The 22,158-nt window shown below is 38.1% G+C and overlaps 1 protein-coding gene across 1 annotated transcript in view; it reads left to right on the plus strand.

Annotated features, from left to right (window-relative positions):
- Positions 1-13,864: 13,864 nt before the first annotated feature.
- The window catches only part of Tmem26 (transmembrane protein 26), a 39,547-nt gene continuing 31,253 nt past the window's right edge, over positions 13,865-22,158 (plus strand). The window contains exon 1 of the mRNA XM_004858266.4: positions 13,865-15,763. Coding sequence (XP_004858323.1) covers positions 15,573-15,763 — 191 coding nt within the window. The 5' untranslated portion in view covers positions 13,865-15,572. The remainder of the gene's footprint in view (positions 15,764-22,158) is intronic.

Below are 22,158 nucleotides of genomic sequence, written 5' to 3' on the forward strand. Positions count from 1 at the left end.
TTTCAATATCCAATTCTTCATTTATAGCAAGTATACATAGACCTGAATTTTTATATATACCTTATGTTTTCTAATCCTGCTAAATTCAAATACAAGTTCTAGGGGTTCCTAGAGATTTCTTAGCATTTTCTCTGTAGATGATCATTTCATCTACATATAAAGATTTTGCTTCTACCTTGCCAATCCTATCCTAATTGTGTCATCTTATTGCCAGACTATTTTGGTTGGGCCTAGGTTTCAAAGTTTAATGGACAGATAAAAAGTAAGCATATCTGCCTTTGTTCCCCACCTTAAGGAGAAAGGTGCCTTCCATATAAGGCATTCTCACTGGAAATATAGAGTACATGTCTTAATCTGCTGAGAAGGTTCTGTTCTACTTCTAGTCGTCTCCTGATAGCTCTTACCATGAACAGCTGTAGAATTTAGTCCAATACTTTTTCTCCAACTAGTGACAAGATCATATGGCTTTTTCCTTTCCTCTGTTAAAACAATGACTTTTAGGGGTGGATCTTCCAAAACTGAACCAACACTGCCATCCCTATAACAAAACCACTTTCTACATACTGCCAGATATGACTTCTAATAGTTTGTTTCGTTAAACCAATTTTTATCTATGTTCATACTTTTTTCTTCTATTTTCTTTATCCAGTTTTAGAATTAGCACAGTGTTGATTTCCTAAAATGAGGGGAGAAGTGTTCCTTCTTTTTTCTCCTTTAAATGTTTGATGTAATTTATCAGTTAAAATGTATATGAGCCTGCTGTTGTCATATAGGTAGTTTTTCAAGCTAGGAATATACTTTCTTTAGTAGGTGCTATTCAAATGTTATATTTCCTCCAGAGTTAGTTTCATTAATTTGTCTTCCAAGGTACTTCTTAGAAGTTGTCAAATTTATTTCAGAAAAGATTTTTGTAATATGCTTTCTATACCCTTTTAAATTCTGTAAAATCTGTGATAATGTCTCCTAGATCTTGATATTATAATTTAAAAAATGTATAATTGATAATGTGTAATAGGAAGAAAGGTCTAAAGGAGCAGGGGAAGTCGGAAGGGTAGGGGAAAGGAAAAAAGGGAAAAGAAAAAATATGAGAAAAGAAAAAAATGGAAACAAAGTCTTTGCAAATCGGGAAGAGTGGAGCGGGTGAAGGGAGGGCAAGGAAAGGGGAATAAAATAAGAACCAAGTTACTCATGTAATGGTACAAGATCCCAATGATGAATGTAACTGTATTTTATACCTAAAATGAACCAATAAACTTAATGGGGAAAAAATTACTGTTAACTTATGTAATGCAACACCAACATGTGAATGTGGTAGAGAACAAATGTACAGTCTTAACTGAAACAGTTATCAGTGGAAATCATGACTTCCTCCTCATCAAACTTTTAAAATCATGTCCAACAAATTTCAGCATTTTAGATATTTGTGGTCAGAAATATAGACATTTCTTCTATGCTTTGAAAATTCCCATGAACTCTAGTTTCTGAGAGTTGCCTCTGCAAAAGAGAGTGATTTGAAAGGAGATAAAAAAATCAGAAAGACCGCGTGCCAAGAGAAGAAAATCGGCTAAATTATCTACCTTCTCCATCTCCCTTTTCCACCTTCCTCCCACCAAAATGGGCACAACTAGTCCTTCTGAGAACATTGTCTTCATTCTCAGGTTACTTAGAAGAAACCAGAGTTCTCTGATTCAAGTAAGCAGAAGGTTTTATGTTTCCTTTTGTCACTGAGTCATAAAAACGAAACAAAACAAAACACATTCAGCTCAATCAAAATCTAACCAATCACATAGCTTTATTAAACATAGCATCCCAGAAAGAAAATATGTAGTTCTTGCCCAGTAAGGATGGATGCCAAGAACAGAGTAATTTTCTGGCTTTGTCTTTGATATCTATAAATTTTATTCTTTGTGCAACTCACTATGTTACTGAATAGCTGTTGATATTAAACATGAGGAGAAACTCACAAATGGACAGTGAAATTCATTAGAGATCACCAGATGTTAACTAGCCACACTCCATGAAGACCCTACTTACATCTGCTTTGGGCTGCAGAATGCATAAGGCATTTTCGTTTCTCATCTATTATTCTCTTTCCTTATTTTTTTGTGGCCAAGTATATATTGGATAGAAAACTTGTTCAGACCAAAACTTGGCATGTGAACTCTTGATTTGGCTGCAGTTGGGTTACCACCAATTTGCAAAATAAAGTATGAATAATAATCTAAACTGTAAGAGTGCAAAGTAAAATAAATCTTTACCATCTTATCAGGGAGTATAAATCAATCCGGCATGTAAGTCAACCTTAATTTCTATGTAAAAGTTCCAGATGTAGTTATGATTCTATTTTATAAATATAACCAGCATGTTAGACATAATGAGAATTAAAGACACCATGGATCTCATAAATGGTCTTTTCTTCATAAACTTAATCCAAGCCTAGGGACCTGGAATTCAATTGAGTACACTTGACAACTCTGCCTCTATCCAGGTTCTCCTCATTTAATCATTCCCTTCCCTTACTCAATTCAACTTCTTTCTGCTCTATTTTCTGTCACATATTTGCCTCCTTCCTACCTAAAGGCAATAGGTTGGCTCTTTATGGAGCAGTGGAGTTGGTTTTAGAACACATATCTATAGTAGTGATTTGGGACAATGATTTCTATCATTTGTTGTTCTCAAAGCACGCTACAAAATTAGACTTGCTATTATTTCAAGCCTCATGGAAGCCCGTAGCCGTACCAGACCCCCATTGTTGCCCTGCCTATTTGGTATGAGGGTGCCTTTAGCCCTCTTACCACAGTGTGAAGGCCTCACATAGCCTATCAAAACCATCCAGGACCCTCAGCCACAAAATTGAGAACAAGCCACTGGCTCTCATTTATTACATGCCTACCACACACTATGGTATCCTTACACTACTCAATCTTAATGCCATAGCAGCCTGTTAAAATGAGATAAGGGGTGCTTAGAGGCATTAATGTACTTGTTTATGGTTGCATAATCCTGTCAACCTGATACCAAAGCCTATACCTGGTGTAGCTGTTCTTCCTGCCGTATTAAAGGCCACCTACTCCAATCATTTATCTCATTGTGTGATCCGTGGTCACTAAACAGAAGGCTTCCCTACCCCATCTCTGTTCACTGGTGTGCTTTCATCCTTTACTGCTTTGCAATTCTGCACCTCTAATGACTCCAATATCCCAGGATGAATTTATTCTCTTGGCGCTCAATTGAGCTCCTTCCTTTTTCTAAGTGTGTCCTCTTTTGAAGTCGGTGGCATCTGGCTTTAATATCCTGTACTTCTCTTTAGCCCTCAGATATCTCCTTTTATTCAAAGCTTTGCAAAAAAAATTTAACAGCTTAGTTTCAAGAGAGTTTTACTTTTCCATAGTCTTATAGAGGCACTCAATTTCTTGTCTCTATTTTCTTTGAGTTTGTTTACTTCCTCCTTTTCCTTTTTGCCCTGCCCCTCCAAGACTTTCCAGCTGATATTGGGACAATTGATACCCGCATCTTTGGCTGCCCTAGATTCTCATACTGTGCTGACTCTGCCTGAGAAGAGAGAATCCTCAGAGAATGCTACAGTCTACTTTCTCTACAATTGGATAGCTGAAGGCTGCTGGAGGAAATGGCATATTCTCACACTTTGGTGCTAACTCCAGCTCAGAATTGCTCAGCAGCCTTTTATTTGCTTTTGCTTAGTTTTTACTCTCTTTTCTCTGAAAGACAGGACCAAATCATTGTTACTCTCCACAAGTTTTTCACCCAATACCCACCCCTCACTCTCACTGCATGGCCTCATAACCTACTTTGCTGTGATGACTGAGGTCATCAGGTCTGATCCATGACAATTTCCTGTCTCCCTTTAGCCCTTACCTTATCTAATTTCACACCCTTCCTTCCTCACTGCAATCTCAGAGCACAAGATGCCTGTCTCCTGCCTAGTATCCTTTCCCCTGTCTCTCCATTGGCTAACCCCTCACTCATCCTTTAAGGCCCCTCAAGTGGTCAGTCTTCTAGGAAGGATCCCTTAAATTCAGTCTCACAGTTGGATTATGCACCTCTCTTTGTAGCTAAAGACAGGCAGTTATTTACCTTCTAGACCAGACTGTGAGGTCCTCAAAGTGAGAGAAGATCATGCTTACCTGCAAATCCTAAATACCTAGGACAGACTCTCTACTTATGTTTTTGTGATTGACCTTTCTTCCTTAACTGAGCCTGATATATATATTTTTAACCACCTAGATCAAAAAGAGAAAGAAAATAAAACAACCCACAAAAAGAGAAACTAGCTGGAAGGTGGTGCTCAGTGATACAACACTTGTGTAGCATGTGGGAGATCCAGAGTCAGTCCCTAGCAACACACACACACACACACACACACACACACACAAATCCAGACCAATAGATCCACAAAACAAAATGTCTTATGCTTTTACATTTCTATTAAAGATATACATATGTGTTCATATATATGGATTCATATACACAATGTACTATATATATATGTTTATATATATATATGTTTTCCTACTATTTTATGTGCAATAAAAATATCCTTTGTTTCATATTCATTTTGTTTGCTTTGTTTTTTGAGATAGTGTCTTACTATGTAGTTCAGGCTGGCCTTGAAGTCACTATGTAGTCAGGCTTGTCTCAAACTCCCAGAAATCTTCCTGCCTCAGCCTCCTGAGTGCTGGGACTATAGGCATGCACCACCACTCGTGGATCTTTGTTTCATGTTCTTAAAGTTATCAGAAACCAAATAGATTATGACTATACAAATCATCTGCCCTTTCTGGGCCTCAGTTTGTAAAGTCAGAAGGCTACACTAGGTGCATTAATTCCTTCCCTTGTATTTCTAAAAGATTTTAATTTATAAATTGCTTTTGAGTGAAGTGAAATTACCAAATAAAATCTTATATGATTGGCCCTTCACATCCATGGGTTTATCATCTGTGGATTGAACAAAGTATGGATGAAAAATAATTTTGAAAAACTCCAGAACATTCTTCAAGGCAAATGTTGAAGTTTCCACATGCCAAGCACTATGCTTGGAAGGAAGGAAGTGATGTGTAGCAGACCCTGCTTTAGCTTCCTGTTGTGTCACAGATCCTTTAGTTTCTCTCCCAACTTGTGAGGGCGTTGTTTGATTCACATCTCTTCTTATACCATGAGGTTGTGCCTACCATAGTTGCATCTGTGCTAACCATGACAGACATTTTTTCTTGTCATTCCATAAATAACACCACAATCATTCACATAGTATTTACATTATATTAGGTGTCATAAGTAATCTAGACATATTTTAAAAATATATGAGAGGATATTTTTCTTAGTTACTTTCTCTTTGCTGAGACAAATACTCAACACCCACAAGTTAAAGGAGGAAAGGTTCATTTCAGTTCACAGTTTGTAGAGGTTTCAGTCCATAATGGGCTGTCTCCAAGGCAGGGTACCACGGCAGAGGGGCATCACAGAGGAGAAATGGTCCATGGCAGAACAGGCATGAGGCAGTGAAGCAGCGAAGAGGCAAGCTTCCCTTTACCATTTATCTCTTTGGGCTACAAGCCTTTTGAGTGTTGCCACCCATACCCAGTGTAGGGCCTCCAGTATCCACACCCAGATCTATGCTAAACCAATTTAACTGTCACACATCCTTAATCCCAGTATCACAAGCCTAATCCAGCATCACACATCCATGATCCAGCCACCTCCCCAAAGCCCCACCTATGATCACATGAGGCTCTGGGGAGACATCTAGGTACAAGCCATAACAATTTTAATCAGTTATATGCAAACATAGTTATATGCAAACAATAATGTACTATATTATTTAAAGGAACTTAAGCATACAGGGGTTTTGGTTCCCCTGTCCTGGAACCCATCCTTTGTGGATATAAAGACAACTGTGTTTATATATCAATTTACTTTTTAGAAAATTAAACCTTTTAATTTTATAATAGCTTTAAATTTATAAAATTTGAGAAAATAGTAGAGAGTTCCTATATATCTACACTCTTTTTCTTTTGCTTACATCCTATATTACTATGTTACAATTGTCACAAATATGAAATGAACATACTATTATTATATGAACCAAATTCTAGATTTGTTTTGGATTTCCACATTTTTACACTGACATCCTCTTGGAGGGCATCAAAGATAGCAAAGTACATTGACTCATTATGTCTCCTCAGATTCTTCTGATCCCAAATATTTCTCAGTCCTTGCTTGTTTTTTATGACCTTGATGATTTTGAAGAGTACTTGTCAGATATCCAGAAAAAATGGCCTTCAATTTAATCTGTGTTTTCCTCATGGTTTGACTGAGGTTTTAGATTTTTGAGAGGAAGCTCACAGAGGTAGAGTGGCATTCTCTAAGCATCATAGCACAGGTACATACCACCAATATGACCCATCTCTGGTGATATTAACCTTGACCTCAAGGTATAAAGCATTTTCATATTTATTTTTCATCTGAGTCTTTTAATGATCATGAAATAGATAAGACTGGCATCCTCAGATCTATTTTGCACTAAGGAACCTTGAGCTAGGGCTAAAAGGCTGATTGCTCACCTCTGTTTTCTTTATAGCACTGTGACCACCTCTTCTAAATTATACATGAAAGAAGCATTTATAAGAAGCAACATCTTACAGTCTTTTCTAGTTTAAACTCATTGTAATGTTCCTGTGGTTAGCAATGTTCATGATTAAATGATACATGTTATCTTTATAGCTATAACCATAGGGTTTTTAAAAAATCACATTGAGATAAAAATGATAACCAATCAAGTAGCAAACAAAAAATTATACAAAATAAACATCGTGATTTAAGTTTATGTTTAAAATATACTTCATATTTTCAGACTGATTATGTTGTGTTAGTTATATATTATTTTCTTAGGAATCAAGTATTTTTCATGACCCCAAAAGTTACTTAAAAGTTTATTTCTTCATCTAGAAAGCAGAATTGTGACTACAGAAAGACACAATATTTTGGGTATGTGAGGATGTTGTTCACTTTTCAATAACATAGGGAGGGGCACTGATAACTGTCTCTGTGGATATGATTACAACACAATAATAATTGTTATAATTTTATTATATATATACATGTTATATGTACATTTCTACATTTTGAAATTTTACTTTAGCAATGATAATAGCTAATATATTTAGCCCTTACTGAGAAGCAGGCTTTATGCTAAGTGATGATCTCACTCCATCTTCTAAAACCTATAATAGGTTAAATCCCACTAATATCTTCATGCTTTGAGTGCAGAAACTGAGGCTCAGAGAGATTAGGAACCTCACTCAAGTTTGCATAGATCATGTGTTTAGAGATATATTAGTTTGCTAGCGCTGCAATAACAAAATACAAAGACAGAATGGCTTAATCAACAGAAATTCACTTTCTCACATTATGGGAGCTAAAGGTCCAAGATAAAGACGTTACAGGTTTGGTTTCCTTTGCAGGGGCCTCTCATTACTTTGCAGACAGCTGACTTCTCACTTTGTCCTCCATGGCCTTTTAACTATACACATCCCTAGCATCTGTCTGAGTATCAAATTTCCTCTTAAGGACACGTGTCAGCTGCCTGCCTTGCAAGCACAAGGTCCCAAGTTTGATCCTCGGTACCAAAAAAAAAAAAAAAAAAAAAAGGACACGTGTCAGATTGGAATAGGGCCTGACATAAGGATCTCTATGGCTTGAAAGTATACCTTCTGAGATTCAGGTATTGCTAATATAATAGTATTAAGATATGGAGCATTTATGCAGTGATTAGACCATGAGGACTCCTCTCTCATGAACAGAATTAAGTGGGCTGGTAAAAGGATTTGACTAAGAAGTTTCTTTTGCCTTTCTGCCTTCTGCTATTGGAGGACACTGTGTTCTCTCCTCAGGGAAACTCAGTATGCATCAGATAACCAAATCTGCCAGTGCCTTGATCTTGGATTTCTCTAGCCTCCAGAACAATGAGAAATACATTTCTGCTTTTTATACATAACCCATTATTGAGTTTACAAATTGACTGAGACAGGGGTCTCATTTTAAAGTTTTAAAGACCTTTTTCCTAAATTAGAGGTATGGTAAAGCAAAAATGACAGTGAATGATGCTACCAAGTGCCCTTCAATAGAAAGACAGGGATCAAGAACCTGAAAAGGGGCATGTTGAACCTCAGTAAGAGCAGATGAGAAGTTTAATCTTGTTTGGTGTGGTCATTTGGCTGTGACATAGGATCAAGAGGTGTGTTTTAAATCATGCTATAAATCATGGATGATGAACAACACATTAACATGAAATTTTGTCAACTTCATTGAGGTGGCACGATTGTGCTGCTTTGGATTCCAGTTTTTAAAGAAATTTCATCACAGGAGATAAAACCTGGTTCTACAGTTAAGATCCTGAGACCAGGTTTCAGAGTTCTAAATGAAAATCACTCTGGTGTCCTTATGTAAAAATGTGTCAATCAAGATCCAACATCAAGGTGATGTTGATAGTTTTTTACCTTAATGGAACTGTGTGAGCTGAGCTTGTAGCCAGGAACAATACAGTGAATTCTGAATATCATAAAGATTTTAGAGAGTTTAAGAAATGAAGTAGATAGAAAACAGCCTAAACCTTGGGAAAATGGTTTAATCCTCCATCATAAGAAAGCCCTGTGTCACACATCCCTTCTGCTATGACAATGTCTGTCAAATAAAACATTATAGTGTGCCCTCTGATCTTACCAGATCTGGCACTGTGCAACTTCTGCCTTTTCCTCAAAGTTAAAGTGACTTTGAAAGGAAAACATTCTGAACTGAATGAGAACATCAAGACAGCCACAACAATGCAACTAAAGACAAGAAAGAGAACTTCTAAAACTGCTTCACAAAGTGGCAAGAATTATAGGGTGAATGTGTTTGAAGTGAGGGGGGTATTTTGATGGGGATTAACAGCAATGTGTGTCTTACTGTAATTTTAAAAATTTAAGCATTCACTCTCATTTATGATCATACCTCATATAGTTACATTCTGAAATACAGTTAATGCCTCAGTTCACGAACATTTCTGTTTGCAAACAATTTAGTTTTCAAATAAAAGGATTCCACAAAATCTTCCTTCTGTCACAAACTCTTCACTGGGTGACAAATATGACCAAGGCTATCTTCCTCACACCAACACAAACACAACCATCTTTCCCCAAATCATAAAGCACATTAACTTCATAAACCAAAGCACCACTGTGCTGGGGGTTAGGACTTCAACGTATAATTAAGAAGAGGCACAATCAACCTACAACAGGGACCTTGGTTAAAATGAAGCCAGCCATATGACTCTAAGGCTAAAATTGTAACTCTTCTGCTATTCTGAGAGTGGAATCTCACACTATTCAGACCAGTAAAAACACTACCATTTTTAGTTGTCCTTACTATCACAGAAAATGAAGAAAGATTTCTACTGATCAATGATCTTCCTTCATATGATAAAAAAGGCATTGAGCTCACAGTAACAAAATTTATTAGCATTATTCTTTACTGTATCTGTTATAAGCAGCTGGCCTTAGAAGAAGACTCAGTGATGGGGAATTAATACATTTCTGTTTTGGATGTTGTTCATTCAAACCTCCCTTTTATATTTATTTATTTATTTAGCAAATATTTAAGGAGTGCCTGCCATATTCCAGACACTTTTCTAATCACTTTTGAATTGTCAGCAAATTTAATCCTAACAGTAGACTTTTTTTATATACGTGAGAAACCAAAACTTGAAAAATTACATAATCTGCCAACATTTACATCATTTAAGTAGAGCCAACACTGAAAGAAGGCAGCCTCCTCTAGGTCTTCTACATGTACTTTAGCTTTCTTTTCTGGCTTTTGTGATGTCTGAGATTGATAATTTCAGCTGACCTTTAAAGTTTTTTAAGGAGAGTGGTTACTACAGTTGCTGCTAGCTTAATAAATTTTTGTTTGCCTCCATTTTATATAGAATGTGAGATAGCTGTATTTACAGTTCCTATGTAAACTGCATATTTTATAAGAAAAATGAAATCTATGTTTTTTAATTGTTTGAACTAGAAGCTAAGACTCTTTGAAACAACAGAGAAGATTTTTAAAACCCAGGAGGATACATTAAAAGCAGTGATAGAAAACCTGAGTGATAGAAAACATGGGTGGGACAGGAATTTTGAGGAATTCCAGGAAGACAGAATACAGATAAAATTGGTCAATGGAAAAAATAGACCAGAAGAAAAGGGTGTGAGATAGCAGAGGTGAACACAGTTTCTTCTATGAGAGCCCCCCAAAAAGCTAGTCATAATGAACAAGCAGAAAGAACAATAATGCTCAAGTTATTTATTCTATATCAATATTGAGAACAGTAGAAATGGCTGGAGAATATCTCTGCTGCCTTATGGAGGTCTTTAGAAATAGTATTTCTCCTAAAAATAAAACCTGAGAGCTGTCCTTAAAGAGAGGAGTAGGGGAGAAGCTTCTATTAAGAGTGTAGTCAAAATCAGAGCACCACTGTGGGTAGATATCAATATTCACAGCAGCTAGAGCTGAGGAATGAGGTAGAGGAACTGAGTCAAAGCAGGTCTACCAGGGACTGAATGAGATGCACTAAGCACCCACCCTAAGAGGAACTTTCCTACCTCGACACCTCCATCTGCTCCTCCTTATTGGGTTCCACAGGGAATCTGATCTGACAAGTGTTCCATGCTCTGGTATTGAAAGACCACAGCCTGCTCACCAGACAAATAGCAACCTAGAACACCTACTTCAAATAAATCTTACAGTCAGGCTAGCTCTTGACTTGCAAGAGTGAATGGACAATAAAGAATCACCAGACTGTTTGAGGATCACTAGATTATAAACCCTGAGAGTCAAGGATACATTTGAATAAACTGAGCAACCAACACAATGAAAACAAATAATTCAGGAAGACAAAACAATTAAAAAGCTATAAATAATATTCATCAAGATAATTTAAAAGGTTCTTGTATCTACCAAAAACGACTTAGCTACTGTGAAAAAAATACAATATCCATAATTAAGCCTTATGGCAAAAAAAAAATTGGAGATCAACAATAAAATAATCCAAAGATTAACCTAGACATCTGGAAGATAAATTTAAGAAATGTTATCAGAACATAGATAAAAAAATGAAAAATATAAGGCATTCCAGAAGGAGAGAATGGAAACAATAGAGAAGAAATGATCAGAGAACTAGCAAAAGAAAATTTTACTCAATTAAATACAAACACAAGACTACTATGCTAGGGAGGGTGTATGTAAAGAAAAGTCTGATATCTAGACATAGTCAAATGATAAGCATTCTGTGATAAAGAAAAAAAATATTCCACACACTAAAATGTACTTAGCTATAAGGAGAAAACATTGAGACATATATAAATATCAGACTTATTAATAGTGCTGGATTCTAGAAAATAGTAGAAAAATGTTTCCTAAATTCAGAGGAAAACACAAGCTAAAAACACATTGAATAACAATTATATATTTAAGTCATTTATTCATCTTCAATGATTAGAATCAACCAATTAAAATGGTTTGTAATTAGAGCTAGAGAATAGAATGCTATTATGATAGTATGATTAACAGAGGTGGAGTGAGAAATAAAACATTATAGAATTAATAGATACCCTACATTTCAAACTGAGACTTCAAGTACTGCGAGTTGGTAAATCAAGAAGTGGAGGAATGTAAAATACATTTTTAAATTTATAGTTGTAACCAGCAGAAAAAACAAAAATGGAAGGTGAATAATTGTGAAAATTCCTCTAAGGACTACACCTGTACCTGCCTGTAGTGGTGGATTTTTCCATTCATTGTATTACACAAACATGAGCACAAATTCATGCACATACACACACATACACATGTATACACACACACACACACACACACAGAATAATGATGTCTGAATAGGATCAAAATGAATCTAAGAGGATTGATGATCACCAAAAGATTGTGGCTTCTGAGACCAACCTCTAGCTTTCCTGCTCTGTGGATGGAGGTGTGACTTTGGATTGCATCCCTGTTGTTAGGCCATAAGTAGATGCACAATTGCATGTTAGTTTTTAGAAGGCACTAGTCATAGCATGGATGTGTTCATGTCAACCCACAGCTGGCTGGTACTGGCTATGTCAGTCAATATGTCTGCCATCCTCATTCCTCTCCTTCTCAAACTTGTCTCCCCAGAGTCCCATGTTGAAGCATGGAAAAAGCAACACTGGTCTTTTCATGGGGACAGCCAAGGACCATGCTGCAGTCCATCCACAGCCACCTGTGCAGTGGCTCATGAAGTGACCTGGTATCTAAAGTTAATTTCTCTGGAATTGAAACTGTGTTTGGAGAAATCTAGCTAGAGGCTAACAGTGTGAGAGTTGCTCTGCAAAAAGCCATGAACTGCAAACATGAGATCCCTAGTGCCACTGAGTGCACAACTGGCCTCGAGCTCCAGTTGACTGTCGCCCTTTTATTATACTGCTGCTCATGATTCCAAGGGATTCCATGTCCATTTTTAGACCAAGCACTCCCTTCCAATATCTACTACTTTTATTTGTGCTAGCTTGAGAAGGTCTCCTTCTTGAGACCCAAATCACTGCAATGCAGAGAAGCCTGACAATGCATGATGTTCACCTTGTATTCAGAAGGGAAGAGAGGTCCAGTGACTGGTGGCCTCTGAGATAGTACTTCTGCTTTAGGGTAACCCAGCCTGTACCACAAGAACTGGTTGCATGTGACTGAGATTGCTTTTTCAACAAGAGTAGACTTTTCTTAATTGCTTATTTTTTTTCTTCTTTTTAAAAGATTATTGAGCTATTAGGTTGGAAGTCTCAAGATATTTCTCAAAGCCTCCAGTCTTTTTAAATGGACTTAGGAGAAAATTAAAAAGAAATAACCTTTAAATTCGCTTTAATCATCTTTGTTTTTCTGATTCTGAGACAAGAGAACCTATTCTGCATTTTAACCTTCAAAATATATAAAAACAATGATTTCTGGAAGATGTCAAATAGATCTCTCTACTTCTTCTAGGAAGCCCATCCTAATAGGCATGAGGAAGACCAAATCCGGACAGTAGGAAACTGATTTAGCACCATCCATCAGGACTTGGAAACCTTCTCTTGAACTTAAAAATGTCTCACAACACCAGGCAGGGTCAAGTCTATGATTGTGACAGATCAAGACACTAATAAGACTGCTTCATAGACATGTTTGAAAACAGTCAAAACATGAATATGGTACAAGACTCAAAAGTGTTCAAACATTTCTCTATCTAAATTAGATTTATCAAGACACCTAGTCATAAAATTCTTTCCAGTTTTTGATAGCATCAAATCTAAAGTCCCACTCTCTTGAACCTTGAGATGACCTAATCAAGGGCCGGGGATTTAGCTAAGGGGTTCCACTGCCTGCCCCAAAAGCACAAGTACCTGAGTTTGATCCCCGGTACAAAAAAAAAATTACCTGATCAAAGCTCAAATACTTTCTTGCAAGTAATTTCTAACATTTTTCTATAATACTTTCTTACTGTGATACCCTATGATTCCCCATGTCTCTGTGTCCCACTCCTTTAAAAAGTAGTAAATCCCACCTGTTTCTGATGTTAGGCTGGAGAGTTTGACAGGCCTTAGGAATGTCATGTTCTGTGGCTCCAACTCCTAATTTTTCTTCTCTCAGATCATCAAGAAAAACAGCAGCTCCTTGGACTGACTTTCTTGGGTCTAGCAATAATCATCAATGTCTACCAAATACTTCTTACTAGATACTTTACATGGATTAATCCATCTGATCCTCCAATGACCCCAGGAGTAGATAGGATTAATGCTCAATTTACACAGAGAAAATGGGTATAAAAGCCACAGCTTTATTTAGTGATGGAACTGAGTTAGCACTGGGGTTCTGACTACCCAGTGCTGCTGCCCCCTCTTCCTTTGTCCTCCAGGCTCTGCTCTTGGGGTGCACACAATGCTGTGTGATCACTGTGCCCTCTGTGGCATTCAAAGGCATTGTAATAAACTGCCCAGGAAGTGATTGCTGGGTTTCTTGTAATATGTGGGAGAATGCAGATTCTGACCAAGAAATACAAACAAATAAATCCTCCTGGGTCTCAGTACCAAAAACAACTTCTAAGCTTTTTTGGAGCAGTTAGATTTCTTTTTCACCTAATGGAGACAATCATATAACTCAGACTTTCAACTTGATTTCTAGAAGGTGAATAGACCTACCCAGGAAGACATTCTCTTTACATTTTGCTGTCAGTATTACTAATGTGGGCAAGATTCCTATTGGTAATAATGTGACTATCATTTCTTTAACTCCTTGTATAGCAAAAAAAGGGGAATCTGAGGCCCAGAGCTTTGGATGTGATAATAGCTAGTGAGAGTTCATTTTATTTTTATTACTTTTGTGATTAGCTTCCACCTATAGACAACTATACAGTCTTTGCATTTACAAATAATAGAAACTTTCTTTTAAAAACAAATTTGCTTCTGTAAAAACTTGAGTTCCTTTAGAGAAAATGATAGATAAATTGTAGTAGAGCTGGTATAGCACACCAAACAAGGAAACAAATGTCATGAAGATGATTTGGGAAACTGACTTCAGTCTCCTCTTACTTTAGATCTGGAAAGACCGGAGTTAAACTCATGGATCATTGATCTCATGGGTGTGGGCCCTTAACTGTGAATGCCACCTTCTAATTTTATTCATGAATTTATCTTCTGTCTCCTCCCTCACTTTCCCCTCTGTTCTGTGACTTGCTACCCTCATCTGGTCAGGGAGGGGGACAGTAGTGTAATGAAGGACACCTCTTTTAATAATACGGTGTCGGAAGACTAAAAATGAGTGATTCCATCTACCCATTCCTCGAGTGGGTAGCAAGAAAGTCTGGGAAAGCCCAGCTCCTCCGGCTCTGTCAGGTCTCGGAAAGTTTCAGTTCTTCAAATTGGGCAGGAACTGCGTTTCTAAAACTGCCTGGACAGCGGATTCCTTAGCTCCTTTGCCTCCCAGCTTCGAATCACCCGAGAGCGTGTTCCAGCGAAACGTGGGAGCGGATCAGAGAAAGTACTTGGGTGGGAAAGCGAGGAGGCGGTGCCTCAGGGGCGCTGCCCACCCCCCACCCCCCTTTCCTGGCTGCAACACCTTGACCTTCAGTCCACCTCCCTCCTCTTCGCCCCGGGAGTGGGGCAATTCTCGCAGACCCCGGGGGGTCTGAGGGAGGAGATAGCGCATGGTGATGGACACAGCCCGCGGGAGTGGGAGGGGGTAGGCAGGGCCCAGGAGCCTGGGAGGCACCGCTCCTGCCGCCCAGCAAAGCTCAGCAATCTGGAAAAGCTGGGTTTGGATTCCCCCCTCTTTAAAGAGTTCTCGGGAAGTTTGGGGGAGGGGCGAGCCAAGCTCTCCTGTCCTACGGGCGGCTGGGCAAGCAGGGAGGGCAGCAGCCTCGGGTCTTACGGCTGACAGGGTCCTGCCCTCGAGCGGGCTCCGAGTGCTGCTGGCAGGCGAGGGCCACGGGGCGCCGGCGAGGCGCGCTGGGCAGCGGGCCGCGCGGGACAGGCATGGAGGGTCTGGTCCTCTTCAATGCCCTGGTCACCCGGCTGCTTTTCCTGCTGCACTCGCTGGTCGGGGTCTGGCGAGTGGCCGTGGTGATGAAAGAGTCGCGGTACTGGCTGCTCGCGCTGCTCAACCTTTTGCTCGTCCTGGAGACTGCGCTCACTCTCAAGCTCAAGCGTGGCAGAGGCTACAAATGGTGAGAATGCCTCGGGAAAGGGAGGGTGCGCGGGGCCCTGGGCAGTGCTCCCAGTGGCACTCGGAAGCAGCTTTAGAGCTCATCTCACCGTAGCCCGCCGTTTCTGGGCTCCTCTCGGACCCTTTTGTCCTCCCAGGAGCTTGGAAGGAGCGTGAGAGAGATGCCCGCGCGTCCGCGGCGCGTCTGTGGTACCCGTGGGTCCCAGGGCGTCCCTGGGAAGCCGGGAGCCCTGTGGGCAGCCCTGCGTCACCCCTCCCCGTTCGGGAACTTGGAACACTGGGAAAAGAAGTGGGGGAGAGTTCATCTGCTTAGCAGAAAGCGCCCCCAGATAGGGGCTACAAGGGGCAAGGAGGCTGCTGTGTGCCTCGCTGGGGAAATGTAGGGTGTGTGGTGTGCCCGTGTTACTCCGCTTGCGCGCAGGTGTGGGAATGCTTTTCTCTGGGCATCAACTATCCTTGCAAGAGACGCGCGCGGTGGGCACCTTCGCCCAGAGAAGAGCTACTGGCCACGCATCTTTGGTTTCAGCGGCTTCCCTTCTGCCTAGCCCCTGGCTCATCTGGGTTTCTGCCACTTCTCAGCCTTCTAGCCGCAAGGATTGTGGTAGGGAACCAGCGCTTCAGGTGTCTGCATTGGTGGCTGAGGAACTTATCTTGGTTAAGATAAGTTGGTTGAGGAGCCTTAACCCCAAAGTGCAAGAGCTACAGGCTCTGACTGTGCTTTATTTCCTCCCCAGAGCCTTGAATGCCAGTAGAATAGAGAAAAAGACTAGCCATTTTCAAAGCCCCTCCCCCAAGCTCATCCATAAGCTCCCAGTGTATTTTCATCCAAAACTTCTCCAAGTTAGTCCCTTTCCCGTGTGAATTTAACAACAGCAAGGCTGTGTTTTCATATATTTCAATGCTTTAAAAATACCTAAGGCCAAAAGAAAGGAGGAATTCGTATTAGTCAATTTAAAAATTGCATTCTGATGTTACAGTTTACCATCAAATTCAGAGAAGAAAAAACCCCCAAACCTTCTACAGTTTTACATAGTAAACTACAAAAGGGTATGTATTTCGTGACAGACCATAGAAGAAAATGTGTTACCTCTGAAGATGATGGGAATCTCACCTAAATATTCCCCTGCTGAAAAATTTCATCAATGACCATTTAAGAGCAAATTCATCAATGCTCATTTAAGAGCAATATTAATGTAATACAATGAGATTGTATTTCATAAACAGCTCATTAAGCAAGGTACTCTCCAGTATACCTTCTGGAAAACTCAAAGGAAAATGCTATTAGCTTCCCAAATAAACCACAGAGTTCAAAAAACTAAAGAGAAGAAAAGTGTTTGTTCATCTGCCAGGTCCTGTAACATTTAGTTTTTACTGAATAGCTTTAGTACATTACATATAAATATCTTTCATAATAGGAAGATGAAGTTTGAGGTTGAAAACTGTTTTGTGTAAAGTAATCCTGCCACCAACCATCAGAGTTTCTAGGACAAATGTCAACTGCAGAAGAGGAGCCAGCTCAGCAGGACCTGAGATAACCCCCTCCACGCCAAGACCAGACCAGATTTATTCCAGTTGTGTAGAAGTACTATAGCCAAAGGAACTTTAGCTTCATGTCTGTGTCATTACTGACTGGTGATTCAAACTGACATGTAACTTATATCCAAGAATGTTTGGAGCCAAAATGGGTTATGGTCAATGAGTGAGTCAAATAGAGAATTAGATATGCCAGTATTTAGAGTACGGACCTCAAAATCAGACATAAATGGGACTTTCCTACTCACTTTCTGTGATACTTTGAACAAGTTACTCCATGTCTCTGATCCTCAGACTCTGATCTGTAAACACTTATTTCATAGGTTGTTGAAGAATTATATGAAATAATAACATTGATAGTCATGAATAAAAAGGGAATGGTCTTCTTTAGATCCCCTTGCTATCTTTAGCTTTGTTCTTATTAAAATATTATTGTAGCAACTAGACACATTTTATGCCTGTACCAGTCAAACAACTTTGCTTGAGAGACTAATCAATAAGTCATTGGTTTAGAATAAAAAAAATCTTATTTCATAAAACAGACTTACTGTAGCACTAATTCAAGTAAAGTCTTACTGTCTCAATACAGTAACTCAGCATATATTTGAAAATAATCAGAGAAGTTGATAGATATGGGTTATTACAAAACTTCAAGAACAAATGTAAGTGGTCTAAATAGAAGTGTGACTAGCAATGCTTTGTTCTACCAGACGTATTTGTAGTGCTTTGATGTTACCAGATACAAATAAATGTGCAATTATGGTAATTTGTACTGTAGATGAATCTCACACAGTATTGTTATAAATTTTAGAAAAAGCAATCAAAAGTTTCACTGCTAAAACATACAGTAAATTATCCTTGAAATAACACAGTAACAATGGAAATGAATTTTGATTTGGGGCATATTTCATTTCTCAGTTGAAGTTTTCTAAGTAAAAAAGGCATGGTTTGTTGCTCTTGAATATTAAGAACAATTTTCCATCAGAAAAATATAAACTGATAGAATCATTAAAATATACATTATGGCACTATTTCTACTACCTCTATGAAGAAAAATATTGATATAGATCTGTGTTTCCTAACTATATAATACTGATACATCTTTGACTCACAAGTCTTATATTTCATATTTAACCCCATGGAACCAAAATCCCCATATGAAAATATACATACAAAAATACTAACTCCATCATGTTCAGCAAAGCTGAAAACAATCTGGTTATCCATCAAAGCAATAGGTGAAAAATTACAATATAATCATATTATATAATATTGTGATGATTTTAAAATTAATGGCTAGATTTGAACCATTTGGTATGTCCACGATATATCATCAGCACAGAGTGATGTTACTATGGTTCCTTTTTAAAGAAATGGACTTGGAATAGAATTGTTCTTTGTGTCAATTAGAAATGATTTTTTCAACAATTTGAAAAATAAGAATGAGGAGAAGGAGGAGAGGGAGGAGAAGGAAAAGAAGGCAAAGGAGAAGAAGGGAAAGAAGAGCAGCACCAAAAGGAGGGGCAGGAGGTGGAGGGGAAGAACAAGGGAGCAGCAGCGGCAACAGTCACCTCCCACTTTGAAAATGGATAGAATAGAATGGCACTGGAATGATAGACTAAAATGTGTATGCATATGGGATGAAAAATCTCTTTTCCTTCAACATCAGATTCATGAACCTCCCTTGTACCATTTTGAGTTATTTTAAACATTGTTCTTTTTACTAAAATTTATACCTGGACCCAAGCAAATAAAATCCGTAGAAATAATGGCTCAAGAAACACTCCTATAAAGGAAAATGTGAACCAAATTTCTTGAAATGTAGCAAACATATTACATGTGCTCAAGGAATGTTTCTTTAGCTATCCTTTGGAAAGGAAAAATGGAACGAGAGTTGCTGAGCTCAGCTGTCCAGGGACAAGCAACATTACATCAACACTCTTAACTTGCCAGTTGGAGAAGTTGAATTTGCTGGAATCCTATAGGTTTGAGAGGGTGAGCCAATGACACAACTCTTGTTAGATTTAACAAATATACACAAGAAGAGTTTGCTCTTTTTCTACCTAGTATTTATTTCACCTGCATAATCACTTATGTTTCTGTAAGATGGAAATGAGTATTACTTAGCTTAATATTTTTCTTGATTTTATTTTCAGTTGTCTGGGCAACAATCCAATGGATCTGTGAATTACCATTTAGGTAAAGTAAAATGCAAGACAATATTTCAGTTGCTTTCCAGCCAATAGTGATAAAATATTCCTGAGAGGATAGAAAGATTACCAAGATTGTGACAAGCTTGAAGCCTATTCACTTGAAAGCAGGCGGTCTCTGAGAATAACTAGAAATATAAGTTGAATTTACTGGCAAAATCATAGAATATTAAGCACTGAACTTGTTCATCAATGTTTTAAAACTACAAGGATTAATTTTTTAATTAATGAGTAATAACTGACCTATTTGGTTATCTCTCTTTACTTTTTCCTTTATTACATTCAGTCAGGCGACTATATATTGAACTGATAAATAAGCAAACATACTATACCAAACATTGTGTGACCTGGCAGGAAAAAAAAACATAAACACAACTAAAATTTTAAAATAAAAGATAATATTTGGAGTGAGTGCTCACATGTATGGAAATAAGAATAATAATAAATAGCACTTACTATGTTCCTGGTTCTTCCAAGTGTTTCACATGGAAGTCTAGTTTGATCTTGACATTTGTAACCATTTTCTGCCTCTCCGTCCTTCCTATTTTTAGATAAGGAAAGAGAGGCACAGAGTTGTTAAAGCTTTTAACCCAGGATCATACAGTTAGCAAGAGGGAGAGAGAACAAAAAGACTCTAAATTCTTACTCATTGCATTCAGAGTGCTGGGTGGAGGAAAGGGGCTTCAGTTGGTAGCATTTCAATTGTAACAGAAAAATTGATGAGATCTGCATCTGGAGAGAGGCTGCACAGGCTGGAGACTGGAAGTAGATAAAATAGGTACATTCCTGTCTTCAAAAGAACCCTCATATTTTAAGCTAGGGACTCAGAAAATCACCAAAAAGGCAAATAATAAACAAATGGCCTAATATAGACCAATAAGAGAGTAAAGAAATGAATGAGGGCCTCAGCAGCATGGGTACTGAGCAAGGGAGCATGCAGAGAAAGGTTCCACTGCATGATCAGAGAGGCTGACTGGGAAGGTGACATTTGAGCTCAAGCTTTAGAAATGAGAAGGAGCTGAATATAGGAAGCATAGAAAAGAAAAAAGCCAGGGAGAAGAAAAAAGCCAGAGAAGGGGAAAAAGTTGATGTGCTTTGAGACGTTTCTGATATACTCCCAAATTATATATATTGATATATATAAATATATATATAGACTTTCTTTTCTGCTGTTTCTTCTTCTTTCACCTGTGTCCCCTGACTCCACATGAAACATTCTTCCTACTTTTACAAACTTTACCATATCTCATTTTAATCACTGCATGTTAGAAATTGTCTAGATGGCTCACAGCTGAGAACAGAAAAGACAAATTAGGAATCAGAAGCAATTGTATCTTAAATTGATCTCAAATTAGACCAATTTTGTAAAAAACCTCAAAGAAATCTATTTTGATTATTAAACTACATTTGGAGAGTTAAACAGCGAAATTAAAAAACCTTGATTTGACAGATACTTACTGTACGAAATCTGATCTTGATTGAGAAGTTTTGAGCAGTACAGGAGAACATGGTATGATATAATTCTGTAGAATTCGAAAATATGTACTTTCCTTCACTAAAAATGTTTTTAAAATGCCAGAGAAAAAGTTGGAAAATAATCACATACACCCCACCCCCACTGATCTCTTTGGTCCCTAGAGAGGAATTTGGAAGGGCATCCTAGAAATCCATATGGTCAACTGAGGCACTGGAAATTCTCCCAGAAGACAGACTATTTCTTTTCCTCTTCATGATTTCTTTCCAGATTTCCTGAAATCTAGCCTTTTTTTTAGTCATTCCAGTAACATTGTCCACTGTGCATGGCATTTATCAGCCCTGCTTGCGATATGTGTCTGTAGTTTTATAGTATTATCTTCCAGTAAGTTTGTAGATATGTGTGCTTTGTATCCTGAGCCTTTACCTCAGTGCAAAATGTGACTTGAGTTTGCATTTTTTGGGAAGCAAACTTTGAATGTTACCAGTAAATGTCTCTGTTTGAGTAATTAAAGTCATGGTTGAGAAAGAAGACTCTTGTCCTTAAATTAGTCTTATGCTACATTCTCAACAAGAAGTCTATGTTTTCTTCTTTTACTTCTCAATGGACTTGGGACCAATATAATTATTATATCTGGATTTAGCTTAGGCTCCCCAAGAAAATGAACTGTTGAGCAATAACCACGCTTTTTCTTCATGAGTATATTCAACGAAGTCCTTTAGAACTGAAAATTAAACTTAGTACTGTTTTACAGCTTTTTGCTCTTGACTGAGAAAAAAAAAAGTAAAAATTATTGTGAACAGCTCAAATAGATCAGTATAAATATATCCCTACCTCTAAGTTCCACACATTTCTCCTTCTCATGGCAGTGACACGATGTTGCATACAGTATCAGAATAAATGTGAGTTGTTTAATTTTTTTTCCAACAATGAAAAGTTTACATGTCCATCAAAGTTTATTCTCTCCTAGAGTCTGCCCCGTCTGCTCTGGAAGTTCCTATGAAGGGCTGTTATGTAGGAGAGTGAAGCCTCAGGTGTACAAATCACTTTGTTAAAGATACTTCTTAATGTATGTACCACAAAACATATTTTTTTGAAAATCACCCTGAAATAATATTAAGGACATAGGGATTATGAATATAAAAAGTCAAGGTGGGTACTGATTTTACTATTTTTCTC

This window comes from Heterocephalus glaber, unplaced genomic scaffold (genome assembly GCF_053883595.1).
Source record: "Heterocephalus glaber isolate CG9 unplaced genomic scaffold, H.glaber_assembly_v1.0 deba00001497, whole genome shotgun sequence".
In the NCBI taxonomy this organism is placed as follows: Eukaryota; Metazoa; Chordata; class Mammalia; order Rodentia; family Bathyergidae; genus Heterocephalus; species Heterocephalus glaber.